General features: G+C 45.7%; 1 protein-coding gene across 2 annotated transcripts in view; it reads right to left on the bottom strand.

Annotated features, from left to right (window-relative positions):
* Positions 1-15789, bottom strand: part of SMOC2 (SPARC related modular calcium binding 2) — a 201631-nt gene extending 185842 nt beyond the window's left edge. For both annotated transcript variants that reach the window (XM_084828048.1, XM_084828049.1), the window contains exon 1: positions 15169-15789. In XM_084828048.1, coding sequence (XP_084684174.1) covers positions 15169-15249 — 81 coding nt within the window. In that variant the 5' untranslated portion in view covers positions 15250-15789. The remainder of the gene's footprint in view (positions 1-15168) is intronic.
* Between the last annotated feature and the right edge of the window lie 405 nt (positions 15790-16194).

Raw genomic sequence — 16194 nt, 5'->3', positions numbered from 1 at the left:
AAAACTATACATGTCTACTCTGAAGTAAGTTCTAATGAGTTTAGTAAAGCTTACTCCCAGGTACATAGGTATAAGACTGCAGACACAGTGGGTAAAATCCAACCTAAGTCCTACTTAGAGTAGACCCATTGAAAAAGAGAGGGGCTTAAGTTAGCCATGACTAACTTAAATCCTACCTATTTCAATGGGTCTACTCTAGGTAGGACTTGTTGTTGTTCAGTCGTGTCCAACTCTTCGTGACCCCATGGATCATAGCACACCAGGCCTTCCTGTCCTGCGCTCTCTCCCAGAGTGTGCTCAAGTCCATATTCATTGCATCAGTGATGCTATCTAGCCATCTCATCCTCTGCCGTCCCCTTCTCCTTTTGCCTTCAGTCTTTCCCAGCATCAGGGTCTTTTCCAGAGAGTTTTCTCTTCGCATTAGGTGGCCAAAATATTTGAGCTTCAGCTTTAGTATCTGTCCTTCCAATGAGCCGTCAGGGTTGATTTCCTTTAGGATTGACTGATTTGACCTCCTTGCAGTCCAGGGGACTCGTAAGAGTCTTCTCCAGCACCACAGTTCGAAAGCATCCATTCTTTGGTGCTCAGCCTTCCTTAGAGTCCAGCTCTCACAGCCATACGTTACTACTGGGAAAACCATAGCTTTGATTAGACGGACCTTTGTCGGCAAGGTGATGTCTCTGCTTCTTACTATACTGTCTAGGTTTGCCACAGCTTTCCTCCCAAGGAGCAAGCGTCTTTTAATTTCATGGCTACAGTCACCATCTGCGGTGATCTTGGAGCCCAAGAAAATAAAATCTGTCACTGCTTCCATTTCTTCCCCTTCCACATGCCAGGAAGTGATGGGGCCAGATTTTACCCACTGTGTCAGGAAGATGTAACATGCCCAGGACGAAGCAGAGGCGTGGCAGATGCCCACCCAACAGCTTGGTGAAGTAATACTGACCCAGAGGCTCAGAAAGCAAAGAATAACTGAAAATGTTTTGTTATTTTTTACAATCTTATTATTTCTAAGCTAATCACATGAGTTTGAGAAGCTAATTCATGGTTTTAAAGTATGCTGAGTTGGCAGTATTAAGCACTTTGTTCACCCCAGTCAGGTTAGAAGACTGAGTGGGTAATCAGAGCTTATCAAACTTAACAACTTCTCAGACTTCATAACATCTCACAGGTCACAGTGAATTAGTTGAGAACTCATTTAACTCATTATGGTAACACTTGAAAAATTACTCTGATTTTTAACTGCAAAACTACAAAACATCTATTAGCCATCTTGTGGTGTCCATTGCATGCATGCACATAATTTCTAATTATTGCATACAAATAAAATACAAATATTAGCTGTAGCCCCCTCCAGTTCCTGGTATGTCTTGATAGTTGCCCCTACTGTTGACAATTATGGGCTCCCCGGATTATGTATCTCTATCATCATTCCAGTCTCTATCTTTATCTCTAGTGAATGCATCCATGTCCTAACTGGAAGAGGGCCAATCTAATTCTGCCCCTACATTTACCAAGGATTATGCATAGCAGATCAGTAATACTAAAGAAGTATCCTATGCCATAACAAAGTAATATGGTATGAAAATATTCCAGACATTATGCCAAGAGTTACAGAATATTATCTATCATACTCTGAAGCTGCTTCCACAACATTAAGTTGGCTGTTATGTGACCTTTGTGATTTTCTTTTTGAAGTCAAGGGGTCCCCCCCCCCTTCAAAAAATATTTTCTGACATAGAGAAAAGGAAGAAAACTCAATGGGAAACTAAATGGTTTGGAATCTCTTCAAATATATAGAGGCTCTTTATCTAGACACCCTTTTAAAATAAAGTCACACTGTAACAGGTCCAGCCTCATCTCCCCCCCCCCCAAAGAAGAGTTTCGCTGCCAACATTTCTTTCCAAACTTCCCTTTGGCCAAGTAGCCTTCTGGGAATTCACTTGCAGTTTTGAATCTCCATCTCTCTGTCTCTGTCTCTCTCAAATGCACTCACACACACTTACACAGGCAGAGAAGCACAATGTTCCTTTTCGAATGAAATACTATGTGAAGATGGTTGGAAAGCCATCTCTTTGAGACAGGAGTAGGGTGGCTACTTATGAATCGCCAAAAAAGAGGAAATGCATCACCAAAAAAAGAGGACAAAAGGGGACAGTGATTTGCAGAAAATATGCATGTGCTAATTTATATCTATAGATTCAAATTTAGAAATAATTATTATGCACAGTTCACCATAGTGTGGAATACGGAGACTGGGCGACCTGTGTGTCTGCCTGTTCAGTCTGTTGTTTGGGGTACTAACTGTTGAAGGGCAACTGTTCTTAGGGTTCTTCATTTTATCATTAAAATAGAATTAGACAGAACAGCCCTTCAAATAGAGGACGCCTTCAAATAGAGGACAGTCCTCTAGGAGCCCTTCAAACAGAGGACTGTCCTCTGGAAAACAGGCCACCCTAGCATAGGAGAACAACTTCAGGTAAAAATGCAGGTTAGTTTGATACCATGATTTTCGCACCAGGGAGTGTCCACTGAGAGTGGTGGCTGCAAAGGGCAGCTACAGCCGAAGCAAAAAGAAGAAGGAATAGTAAAGACCTAGAAACACATTGATGCCCCCCTTGCCTTGGGACCTGACAACAAGAGAGACTGGAATGTGGCCTCCTATTTGTTGCTCCCCAGAAGCGCAGGCCCTTCCACTCTCTTCCTACAAGCCACAGAATAGTTTTTGTTCCATTAACTTTGACGGGAAAGAGGAATGAAGAGCCACACTTGCATCCACCAGGCGTGTTCTGTGGCTACAGCTAAAAGCCAGTTTAAGAAACTGTTGTTCTATGCCGAACTGTATTCTGTGCCGCTAACATATCACACACTTTCTTCTGTCTCCACTCACAGAAGCACAAATCACAGAAGCATCATCAAGGGTTGGGCGGCCTTTCTAACACCCCAAAAGCCATGGACCTGGCCGCTCTCCCCCTTGCCTTGCATATTCAACGGAATCTTCAAGACTAGATAAGTCAGCCATCCTGTGTACTTTAAAAGATCTGCAAAATCAGTGATTGGAGCTTGTTTGGCAGAGATCAAGGGAGGACATTTGCCGGCAGCCGCTTCTAAATTGGCAGCTACCAGATACAGCCAGGAACCTAGTTCTAACAGAGCATCTAAATCATCATTATCATTAGAAGATTCTGCATGTACATAAACTAGGCAGGGGCTTCAGTCCGACCATGGGAGATGCCCTTCCTGCAGGAGCCAGAACAAATATTCCACAAGGACCTGCATGGCTTCCGAAAACCATTTTGGAATACAGACAAAACAGGCTGCTAAATCTTACTCAGATTAAATGTCATGCTATTGCCACTCTGAATATGTGGATTTGACCCTCCAAACATGTACTGTTTGCCATTCCCAGCTCAGAAACCATTTCTGGAAAGTTTGGAGGCATGTGCGTTCCCTTTACCAAAACTCAAAAATCCAATCAAAACACATGTGCAAAATGTGTGTGTGGGGGAATCCCAAATCATCTCAGATTTTGAATTTATATGTGCAGATTAGCAATTTGTTTCTGGATTTCCGTTTTCAATTTCTCAGATATTTCACATCTCCTGACCAAGCCAAGCAACTACATTTCTGAATGTATATATTGATTCCACATAGCTTAAGCTGCTGTTGCCCAAAGCGAAACCTCTTTGAGATGATTCTCCATGGTGCTGAACAGTAACAGCAGCCAGCCATAGATTTCAGCTGCAGTCACCGTTGGCCACTGCTCATGAAAATCAACTGCAAGGTGTCCCTGGTTCACTACCCCACCAAACTAGTCAGACTTTTTATGAAACGTGTGTCAATAATCACACTATAATATTGGAAAGATGTTCACCAGCCATATGGAAAATAGAGGTGAGAAAAACCAGGGTTAGAGCAGAACTCCAATGACAATGTCCCATTTCCCTCTACTGTTCACATGGTTGTGCTGAACTGCTTTCTTCCTTTTTCCAGCCTGCGATAGCCATCCATTAACAGCAAGCAGAGGATATGTTGCTATAGTCAGCTTATTTGCTTTATAAAGCATCAGGAAACTGGGGAAGAATAATTAATAGAAAGAGGGGATATCCATCATTCTCAGACAGTACACTCTCTGGTCTTGCAGAAAACCAGCTATAAGGGAGAGCAGCACATGATGATCTATTATAAGGGTCTGGCATGCTATCATGTGTCATTTTCTAATGCATTGAAGGAATGTTTCCAAATAATTTTGGGAAACAAACCACTTCATGGCACCCCAAAAAATAATAATCAATTTATTTTTAATGGGAAAATGTCCAACAGTATTTTTCCCTGATTGAGGGTTTCTGTGCATTTGTTATTTGAAAGGTGGGGGGGGGGGATGACCCTGTTTCAAAATCCTGAGTGCAGCTTCATGCTTTGCAAATTAACATTCCATTCTTGCAAGGCAGAAATGTCTACCAAGGCAGTTCCTGTACATGGATTCCCTTGGGAACTGCACATACAGATGTACATTCAGACATGAGGCATCTGTTGTGGTCCCCTTTTCCACTAGGCAGTCGATGCATAGATTGTGGATAGGAACACCACACGCATATCCTTAATCCTTAAGCAATGCGTGCGTGTCTTGCTATACACAAATACACCCAGATTGGAGCCTTGAACTGTATGTCTCACGTCGACGGCATATCCCATAACATTTGCAGTGGGTACATGTGTCTATGTGGTATACAAATACTAGAATGCTGTGACATTTTGCTGCCTGTGAGGAAGGACAAGATGGCACCCTCTCCCTGATCCACATATAGAAGCTGACTGGCCTGGCCACTGAATCTTATTTCAATACCGGTAATGGAATCACATCCTCCAGCACACCTGAGGCAGCAGGCTATTTAGGGGGCAGTGAGGTTTTGTGGCATATGCAGCTCTGATGTCCAACTGAGGGGAACAGCTGGAGAGCTCATGAGGAACAGCTAGGGGGCTGCCACCAGTGCCCCCCTCAACCTCTGCCTCCCAAGGTGGTCACCTCACTCTTGCTAACAGTAGGGCCGGCTATGCCAGTTCCCTATGACATACAAGGCTGCTATTGTCAGGAACCTGCCGAGCACTACACCCCAAAGAGGGGGCTCAGTGCTGTCCCCCAGAGGCTCCTGACTTTGCTCCCCCTCCTTGCTCTTGCTACCTGTTCACATGCCTTCTCGAAGCGTGCAAGTTGTGATTCGAGCAAAGAGAAGGAAGAGCAGCCTCTGTTTGCCTTGACCTTCCCTTTGGGGCAATGGTGTGGCCTGAGCCCAGAGGGAGAGGGCAAGCAAATGGGCAATGGCAACAAAGGCAGAAACATGGACCCACCGAGAGCATCTTGCCCCCAAATCTGGAGCCAACTCTGGCTGCATATGCACATAACAGAAAAAAACATGTCTGACTACTTCAGCTCTGACAGCACGGGCCCCACGTACAATCCCAACCCATAACCTCTGAAATTGCCCAGAGCCATCTATTTGCGAGCACCAATGTGACACGCATCCATTCTCCATGACAGCATGATGAAGCAGGACAATCCCATGTCCGGGCACCTTCTGCAAGCATTGCGGGATTCTGTGCTTGGCCCTTGTTGTAATAAAGACGAGGGCAAGATGCATGGGCAGCACCACATGCAGACCCCACAAGTCGCTCGCACACCAGACCTGCAGACTTGCATTGATACAGATATGGTTGTATAGACTGAACCAAAGATGTGTTTTAATGAGGCTGTGCTCAGGAACGGAATAGCATCAGCTGAAACTAAGAGAAATTCCCTTCACTGGACCACTGGGTGACATAGAGGACTCATCTAGGTACCATTCAGCATAAGTGGATGTGAGCAGGTAATATTTTCAGAAGTGCAGCACTTCCGATACTCCACTTCAGGGACCCAGGAACATGCTGGAAGCAAAGAAATATCATAATGGGCAATAAAGACTTGAGAGACAGTCAAATTCTATACCTCAGCCCATGTTTCTTCAAACTTCAAAGACTAAGAGTCGCTTGCTTCAGGCAGTTCAGGAAGCATGGATGCACCATGTGTACCTACAGTCTGTACATCAGCCTTCCCAAAGCAGGTGCCCTCCAGAGGTGTTGGACTACAACTCAAAGAATCCCCCAGCCAGCTTTGCTGGGAATTGTAGTCTAACACCTCTAGAGGGCACCAGGTTGAAAAAGGCAAACGTACATGCTGCAAGTGCCACGGCTGGTCCCAACTCCCTGCCACGTGTGCATAAATGCAACGAAGCAAATTGTGGACCCACCTCACATTTTGTGGGGGACATGCAAGTGCTGTACTCATGGAGTACCACAGTACATGCAGTGTATATATGGTGTATACACTACACTGTGCATGTGAAGATCCTGGTAGGCAGAAAAATTGGACTTTTAATAAATAATTTTTTTAAGAATGTAACATGTCTTTTGCATTTAAGCTGAGGTATAAATCCACTTTTAAGTAACCTAGCGCTCCCTCCAGTTACCTGCAAGGTAACTGTAATTTGCAGATGACACAAACCTAGGAGGGATAGCCAACACCACAGAAGACAGAACTAAGATTCAAAAGGTTCTTGACAGGCTGGAAGGCTGGGCCAAACTAACAAGCTGAAATTCACCAGAGATAAATGCAAAGTCTTACACTGAGATACAACAAATCAAAGGTGGAAGTTAAGTGGGGAGACCTGCCTTCGCAGATGTATATCTGAAAATGATCGAGACGTCTTAGTGGATAACAAGCTGAATAGGAGCCAGCAGTGTGATGCAGCTGCTAAAAAAGCTAATGCAATCTTACACTGAATTAATAGAAGTCAGGGCCAACCCACTCATAAAGCAGGGTGAGGTGCCTGCATGAGGCGGCGGAGCTGGAGGAGTGGCAAATTGTGCTGCTCTCCCCCCCCCCCAGGAGAGCCAATTCTTGCCACCAGCAGGTGCTCTAGGGAGCCCCACCAGCCGCTCTCCTGCCACAGCATTTCCTGAAGCGAGAGAGCAGCCAGCAGGGCCATCTGGAGCAGTCACCGGCCCTGTGTCGCTGCAGAGCTCTGGACTGAGATCTCAGCCATGTCCCACGAAAACATGCAAGATTGCGGCCGTGTCCCCATGAGATCTTGTAAGATCTTTGGTCGGGTCTCATGAGGCCCTGCCAAGATCTTGCGAGAGCCCCCACGCAGCAGCAAAGGTAAGGGGGGATGGGCACACAACAGTGGCAGAAGAAGGGAGGGTTGCATGGTAGAGGCAGGAAGGAGGTCTAGAACAAATGGTTGGAAACTGCAGGGAAGCATTAGGAGAAACCTCCTAGCCATGAGAGCTGTTTTGCAGTGGAACAGACTGCCTCAGGGGCAGGGGGTGTTCTCCTTTTCTGGAGGTGTTTAAACAGAGGCTGGACAGCCATCTGACAGGGATGCTTTAGCTGCATCCCTCATTGTAAAGACTGCATTGAGCAAGCATCTAGATGATCTCTAAGGTCCCTTCCAGTTCTATGATTATTAGTGAAAGGTCTTACTTGCATTCGTAGATGTCTATAGGACTTCTATTGTGCAATATACTTCACAATCGTTTTCTTGCTAGACTTCACAGCAAGCCTGCAGTGTAACGTCACTATTTCTCCCCTAACTGCCATCTTTTGTAAAGCAGGATTTGGCCTATGTGAGCCAAAATCTCTCTCTCTCTCTCTCTCTCTCTCTCACACACACACACACACACACACGGCTGCCATCCCCCACTCCAGATGTGGCTGAATTCCAACCACATATACATAGTTAGCTGTAAAATTCTCTGGACCATTTGGGGAAGAAAGGTGTTATGAATTGTAAGACGATATGACTACCATGAAACCGCTCAAGGCTGGTTGCCTTTCTGATCGACCTCAATAAAAAGTGTATGTTTTTGTAAAAAGTCTAGGCATGTAATGTATCAGTGAGATGTGTCTGTGGTATGACTGCAAAAGCAAATATATAATGCAGGGATGGAATTCAGCTTGTTCTAAAATGTTACTTTACCAAAAAATGGGAGAGGGGAGTAGTAACCCCCTCCCCTCTTTTTGCTTTCAAAGGGCACTTTACGCCAAGCTTTAAAGGTGGTGTTATAGTACCCTGGGGACAAAAACTGACAAAATACACTTGACTTAATGTGATCTGCACTTGCAGAAGTCACACACTATAAAGTTCTTGAAGTGAATGGCTTCTTTTAAGGTTTTCAATTAGTAGCTTTTAATCAGCAAATCATTTCCAGGAAACTACGCAGGAGGAACAGGACCCCTTCTGAAGAATTTCAGGTATGAGCAACCCAGCCATTCTCACTTTCACCCCCACCAAAATTATCACTGGGTAACATTTATTGTTCTGCAGAAACACTCATTTACTGAAAGGCTAAGATAAATATATTCCACTTTACTGCTGCCATAAACTGGATGTATGTAATAAAGCTCCTCCTAAGAGCGCAGCCCTTTTCCTAAAACACTTTAAACAAACCAGCTTCAAGGGGCCTTATGAGTGTTAAAGCAATTGCTTAAACCTAGCTTTAAGGGGAAAAATATTGCTGAAGATTGGATTACTTCAAAATTATAAATGAGGCAAAGTCATCAAAGAGTTGTAGCTGATCCTGTTAGCTGCAGGATTTGGCTAGGAAACTGGTTATGGCTTATTTAGCTTTCCTAATGAATGGGCTCAGTTGCCCTATATTTAGGTAGTAGTAGTAATTTTATTGTTCAGCTATAAGCCATAACAAAAACAGAAGGACATTCAGTTGAGCCACAAATTTAGCTCTCAATTTCCTAGCCACCAGCGCAAATAAGGAAACACACAAGGTGACATAATTTTCATTACCAACAATAGAAAACATACTAATTCACTAAGTGTAACTGAATTCTTCCTGAGCCTAAACTCAAACAAATATCTTTCATGTGGATCTTTATAAAGAGAACATGGGCTAACATAATGGACACTATCTCAGTAAATTTTATAAAACACACAAGAATGCTGTTCCAGTGGTAATTCCTTATACTGGCCTTCTAAGAAATCAGATGACATGGTTGCCCTTTACATACAGAAAACAATGTGTGGATATAGCATGATGGGATGGAATTGAGGGACATCTTTCTCATTGCTTCATCTTATCTATTTTTATGTATTTATCAGAGACATTTCTATCCTGCTCTACAAGCTTGAGGCGACTCACAACAAAATCACAGAAATTACAGCAAAGCTCTATTTTTATTTTTTATTTTTTTAAAACAGGAATATATTGTCCCCTAGCAGATGTCTGGATTATCCAGGCATGCAACACCCATTACTGACCAAAAGCCCTGCCGAACAGCCTTTGCTAAAAGCCTTGATCTACCTGACCTCTTCTGAGAGATTATTCCAAACGTGTGGGGCTTCACTGGTAGAGGCCATGCTCTTTGCTGATAAAGGACTACATTTTATACAATAAAAATATTCAGAGGAGAGACCTCGCTGAAGACCCACATGGAGTCATGAAAGATTAGTCAAAGATCAGTGATCATAATGATTTTCAAAATTGTCTAGTATAGGAAGAAAGCATTGGCATGGGACCAGCATACTAGAAATGTAAGTTATCACTAAGACTGCAAGCTCTAACTGGTTTATTCGGGGGATTAACACTAAAGCATTTGTTGAATAATCAAAGGGAGCCAATCTTAATAAGGACCAATTAATCAAAGGGAGCCAATCTTAATTAGGACCAATTAATCAAAGGGAGCCAATCTTAATAAGGATCAATTCTAGTTAATGAAGTATGACATCAGGACATGTTGGTTTAGCATTATTTTTAGATCATTTTGTTTCTGGTGTTCTATTATAAAATGGAATGAAAAAGATTTTGACCTGGTTCACACATCATGGTGACAAAGCAGTTTTTGCTGCCATGATTTGTGGGGATGTGCAGAGTGTACAAGTCATTTCCATTGAATAAATAATCTATAAATGCCCTGTTCATAGGTTGTTAGCCTGAAATCCAAATATGAAGACCCTCGGTTGTTTCTAGGTTAAACAATCAACAGTTTGGTTTGTTGATGGGTTAACTCTGGGTTGCTTAACCCAAAAACAACCAAGAGTGTCCAGTTTTGAATGCCACACTAACAACCTAGGAACAGTGTGTTCATAGGTTGTTTATTCAGCCAGAAACAGCTCGTGCGCATTCCAGCAAATCGTAGGTTAATTAACCCACAATTTGCCACTGTGATGTGCAAGCTGGCCCAATATTTAAGGAGCCATTTCCTTTTAACACAACTCAGTTCATGCTAAAGTTTAGCAGCCAGTGTTTGTGCTAACTACAGTTTACAACTCAACCCATAGTTTGAGCTACCCAGCCCAGAAAGAAACCATGGTTTAGAGCTGATTGTTTGCTTTCATTTTCTATTCTTTCAGTGCTCAGCTTCATAAGTTCATTCACTCCCACCTCCATGGTACATTAGCCCATGAAGGTGAAGTGGTGGCCATGACTATGGTTTTTCAGTTCAGACATGATGACAAATCATAGCGCAAACCATGGCTTGCAAACCCACTCCAAGACCACAAATCTAATTCTTGTTTCCTGGTTGATCACAAACCATGGCCTGTTGACTCAGAGATTGCCAAGCCATAGTTAACCATGCTTGATGTGATGTCTGAACTGAGAGTCTTGGTGTTGGATTATTAAATTGTAAATTATCTTACTCTTCCTTCAATATCTCAAAATAGCACCTATGTATATTGAGATTTGGAATGTGCAATTTTATTTGCATTTAATCAATTGATTAGTTAAAAACAAGGCAACTAAAATGTCTTTGTTTGTTTGTTTGTTTATTACATTTCTATACCACCCATTAGCTGAAGCTCTCTGGGCAGTTGACATGACAAAGCTTAAAACCATAAAATACAATAACATAGTAAAACATAATATTAAACAAAATAAAAGCAAAGCAGCAACCAAGACAAAAAGCCAGCAGCAATGTGCAGTTCTAAAAATGTACCAACACCGTTTTTAAAACTGAAGGGCTAAAAAGCTTGGGAAATTTTTTAAAAAGGTCTCCATCTGGCACTGAAAAGACCACAATGTAGGCACCAGGCTGGCCTCTCTGGGAAAGTCATTCTACAACCAGGCTGCCACTGAAGACCCCACATGGAGTCATATGAAAGATCAATTAAAGATCAATATATTTAAAGTTTAAAAGGCCCTCTCTTTATTAGCCACCCACCTCACCTCATTCAGCAACCAGAGAAGGGCCTCTAGGATGATCTTAGGGTCTGGGCAGGTGTATATGGAAGGAGACGAACCTTCAGGTAGCCTGGCCCCTTAATAGACCGACAGCCCTAGTTTTCACACTGATCTTATTGGGGGGGGGGGGCATGCATATTGCCCATACAATTTGTTTGTTTGAGTAGTGAATGAGATTTACAAATCCCACATAAAATTCTTCTGTGCACCTAAGATTTTGCAGTTAAAACCAAACAGAACATTTTTCAGATAGCTTATCTCCCCCACCCCCTCCAGATTGTTATTGTCATTCAAGGAAACCAACCTACCAGCCCTATTTTACCTGCAAAAAAAAGTTGCTGCGGGTTCTCTTGCAAAACCCTGACCCAAACCTGTAACTACCACCCAGATATTAAACATGCTACTTGGAGGTAAGTCACATACATTTCAACAGGCCTTTTTTTGTGTGAGTGGAGCAAGTAGTGACATGTTTAGGATCAGGATGTATATCAGCTTGCTATGACAAAACTGTTGCTTTAAATCAGAGGTCTTGAACCTCAGGCCGGTGGGGCAAATCTGGTCTGCTTGGGGTCCTGATCCAGCCCTCCCGGGATGCACAGGTGGCCACCCTCTCCTTTCCATGGCCCCACCCCTTCCCCTGCCTGATCATTTGCAGGTTTCCCAGTTTTGTGCAGTTTCCCCACCCCACCCCGCCCATCCTAAAAGGTTGAAATGCTTCTCCTAAGGCTTAGTTATTGGCTATAAATGCTTTAAGCTAAAATAGGCAGGTATTCAAAGTTTAAAATTCTCTTGACATGACCACTGTTTTCAAATGAATCCTTTTCAGTAGCCCCTTCTTCTGCCCCCAGTCGTCAGGAGCAAGCAGGCATACACTGTTGAGCTCCTGCCTCTCACAGGAGAAACCCCCCCTGACCAGCACTGACTTTGCAGACTGTGCCGGCAAATCGTGAATGCAGTAACCACGTGCATTTCTCCAAGTTATTAAAAGCCAGCATAGCAGATGCTGGGCGCGGGAGCGGAATGCCAGCTGGAAAGGCCGGTGGCCTGGCAACCTCCGGAGCAAAGCCCGCTCTTTGCTCTCTAAACGGCATGCCCAGATGTCTCTAACTCAGGGAATTGTGGGGGCTGTTTCAGCACTTCTGATCGCCTCTGTCCAAATGCGTGGACGGACATAGGAACTGCCAGCCCACACACTGGCAGGGGCCAGGGCAGGGCCATGCCAGGGCCATGCCGTCGACTTGACTGCCTTCCTGCAGTCAGCACTGCCTTGTCTTCCTGTCGGTAAACATCTTCCCTCCCCAGTTTGTGACATCCAGCCAGCACTTGGGAGGCTGCCACCCAGACATGTCTTCAGGCTACAATCCAGTGCCCAGTTTGGGGCACGTGAGACCCACTGAAATCCATCGGAATTAAGCAAGTAACTGGGAAGCTGGGTGCCGACTGGGCTGGGTGCACACCCACCGTGCTTTCTCCTTCGCTGCCACTGCTGCTTTGACTTCTGGAGAGCTGCCCACCTGCATCTCTCTAGTGGCTGGAGAGATTGCATGAAGTGTTTGGGGAGAGATCTCTCCAGAGATCATAAGAATCCGCCAAGGGTTACATGTAGCCTTGCTCTAGTGCAGCCTACCCCAGCCTGGGGCCCTCCAGATGTGTTGGACTACAACTCCCAGGCTGGCTGGGGATACTGGGAGTTGCAGTCCAGCACATCTGTAGGGCCCCAGGCTGCAATCGGCTGTTCTGGTGCAAGGGTGGGGAAACTCTTTTAGCCTGAAGGACGGAGTCAATTTTGGAGAAGCTCTTAGAGCCACATTCCTGTGGTGGGCGGGCCCAAAGACAAAGGAGGTGGGGCCAAAATATCAGCCTATGTTGCTTAATGCTCTTCCTGCCAGTCACTAAGCCTTAAGAGAAGCATTTCAGCCTTTTGGAAGGCGGGGGCTGCACAAAAGCCAGGAAACCAACAACTGGGGGTGGGAATGGTTGGGGCCAGGGAAAGGAGGTGTCGCCATCTGGGGAACCCTGGAGAGATGGACTGGGACCCTAGGAGGTCCAGATTTGGCCCCTGGGTGTTAGGTTCACCACCCTTACACTAGTGTCAAATGGGGCAAGATGATAAACTTCTCCAGGGTAAGTAAATATCATAAAAGGGCAATGTAAGCAAAAGCACACAGGGGGAGACACTGTTAGTCAGCCTTCGGTCAAATAGATGGGTTTTCTTTGATTCAGTATAAAATATGCAGAGGGCTGGTTGGGATGGGGTGAGGATTTGGGGAAGAGGATTCACTTAGCGGCTGCCCACATCTACTTAAGGACAGAGGGCCTGACTCACAGTTGGACAGACCTATTGCTGCACTGTGCATCCTGCAGTTCTGGATGATTTAAGAGGTGAATGAGATCAGCTAGAATTTGGGGGGTTTCATGCATCACATTAAATTCAGTAGGATCTGAGCTCACAGTGAATGCTGAAGTTCCACGGATTCTGATGGAATACATACAGGCATGGCCAGATTTCTCCAGATCATGCCCATTGGCTATAATCCAGCACTTCGGAAGCCCTTACACAGCTCCTCCTATGCACAGGCTTCCCTGTTCTCTTTCATGGGATGGGGAATGCTCAGTCCATGCAACTGGGCACCCCTGTGCACAAAGGGGAAATTCCCTTTAATAGAACCAAGCAGGAAGCCTCCTCACTGGTGGGGCTTTGGACAGACCGAGAAAGTGAAAGTGAGTCCTACTGATTGATGGGAACTTTAGTACCAAGTACTGCATTCAGGTTTGCTTTTAGGCTGCCATTTCAAGCAGACTTCCTTGGGAGGAAAAACTGCACTCAGATCCCAAAGATTTACTTCTGTTCCAAGTAATCTCTTTAATCTGTGGCTCACACAATGTCCCTTTTTCAAAAGGCATTTATGGAGCCTAATCCTCCAATGACTTCCAGCAATTTGTAGGCTGCCAAACCAAACCACTTAAGCGGCGGTACTAGCATTTAAACTTGCTCAGTCCAAGTGACTTCAGTGGAACAAAATTGGATTAAGTGAAGATATGGTAACTGGACCGTTTGTAGTGTCCAACTTGAGCCCAAGTTCTCATGAGTAAACTATATTGGTTTCAGTTACTCAATGTACCCGAGGGAGTATTCACAAAGCACACACTTTGACTCCAAACTAATTTAATTAACACTCCTTGGACCTCTCTTCACCCTCCATATAGAATCATCATTGTAAATATAAACATACATTAAGAGTAGGAAAGCCTGATCATTAATTGTCCCTAAATTGTATGAACAAGAAAGTTGATAAAGTGTGTCAACTCACTTGTGCCAGTTCTGTGGAAATTGCCATCCAACATTGCAAACACACACACACACAGTTCCTCACACATACCCAAAGCACCTGCCTTGGCATTTTTTGGTAATCAAACCACAGGTAGTCTTAAACCAAATAACAGTTGCCTGTTCTACACTTACTAGGGAGACGTGCCATAGGAGAACACCAATCTACAAAGCCGAGACTGCCCACGTTTTCAGTGGGTTTTGAGGACTAGAGGCTTGCTTTTGCTTTAAAAAAAAAACACAAAACGGTGAAGCCCTCACTTTTTCTCGAGGAAGTGCTTGGCTTCCCGTGTTAAAAGTGTGGTCAAGAATTTGTCATGTGGCGTATCATACCTGAACGTGCGTGTAAAAGGGGTGTGTGGGGGGAGGGGGAGGTACCTACTTCTGGAACCTCCACACTTCGACAGGTTTCTGGCCGCAGCAGCGCAGCCGCGCTTGGCGAAGCGCGCTCGGCCAGCGTGTGCGCGCCGCTGTGGGTGGGAGCGAGAGGAGAGGGCGCGGGAGACGCGCGGCCGCGAGTCGGGAAAGGGCAGCGGGAGGGCGCTCTGCTGCCCCGGCGCGGCGCGGCGCTGCTGGGGGGGGAGGAGGGGGGGAGCAGCCTGCCTTACCGTGAGCGCGGAGAACTTCTGAGCCGGCACCAGAAGCACCAGCTCCGGCAGCAGCAGCCAGAGCGGCGGCAGTAGCAGCATCCTGGAGCCGCTCTCCTTGGGCTCGCCCGCCCCTCGACGGGCTCCTCTGCCCCCGCGAAGGCTGCCCGAGATGCCCCTCGGCGTGCCTTCTCCTTCCTCCGCTCCCCGTTCAGTTTGCGAAGGGAACGGGCGGCGGAGCAATCCTCGCCCCTTCCGCTTCGCCCCTCCTGGGCTGACGGAGCCTTCGCTCCCTCGCTCGCCGCCTCTCCGCAGCGGGCACACGCGGACGGCCCTCCCAGGCTTGTGCCCCAGACTCGGCGCTCGCTCTGGCAGCGCTCCCACCCGGCTTCTTCTCGCTCGCTCTCCTGGGAAGCTGCCGGCCGCCGCCTCTGCTCAGCTCTGCAGATCCGGACAGGATTAGATACTTCTCGCACGGTCTAGTGGCAAAGCAGCTTTGCTTTTTCCCTCCCTCGGTGCAGAGTTGTCATCTGATGCTCGTGCGGGGAGAGAGAGAGAGATCACAAAGAACCCAAAAAAACGACCAACTTTTTTTTAAAAGTACCTCCCCACCCCTCTCCTTAGTCCGCTCTTCTCTTGTGCACCAGACCAGGCGGTGGCAGCCCTGTCTAAACTCTGCAGGAATTGGGGATGATTTTGGAGGAGGCGGCCAGAGATGGAGAAGGTGCGCGACGAACCTCCTCAAATCTGACGAACACACCCCTTTTCATTCTCTCTCTCTCTCTCTCTCCTGTCTTTCTTTGCCCAGCCTCCAGTTTCTCCTCCCCGACATGCAGATCCTCTGTTGACTGATTGATTGACCGACCCCACTGACACCGGTATAGCTCTAGGGCGCACACATATATTACGCATCCCCCTCACGTTTCCAACCAGATCGTTTCGAAACCGTATAGAACCAAAAGGGAGAGGGACAGAAAATGGGAAGCACGATCGTTTGTGGTCACCGTTCCTCGGCTTTATTTATTTATTTATTTATTACATTTATAT

This window comes from Heloderma suspectum, chromosome 1 (assembly GCF_057233095.1).
Source record: "Heloderma suspectum isolate Gila_16-S chromosome 1, 16-S_ref, whole genome shotgun sequence".
Classification (NCBI taxonomy): domain Eukaryota; kingdom Metazoa; phylum Chordata; class Lepidosauria; order Squamata; family Helodermatidae; genus Heloderma; species Heloderma suspectum.
Note: the sequence above shows the minus strand (reverse complement) of the source record. Positions and strands in the feature narration are given on the sequence as shown.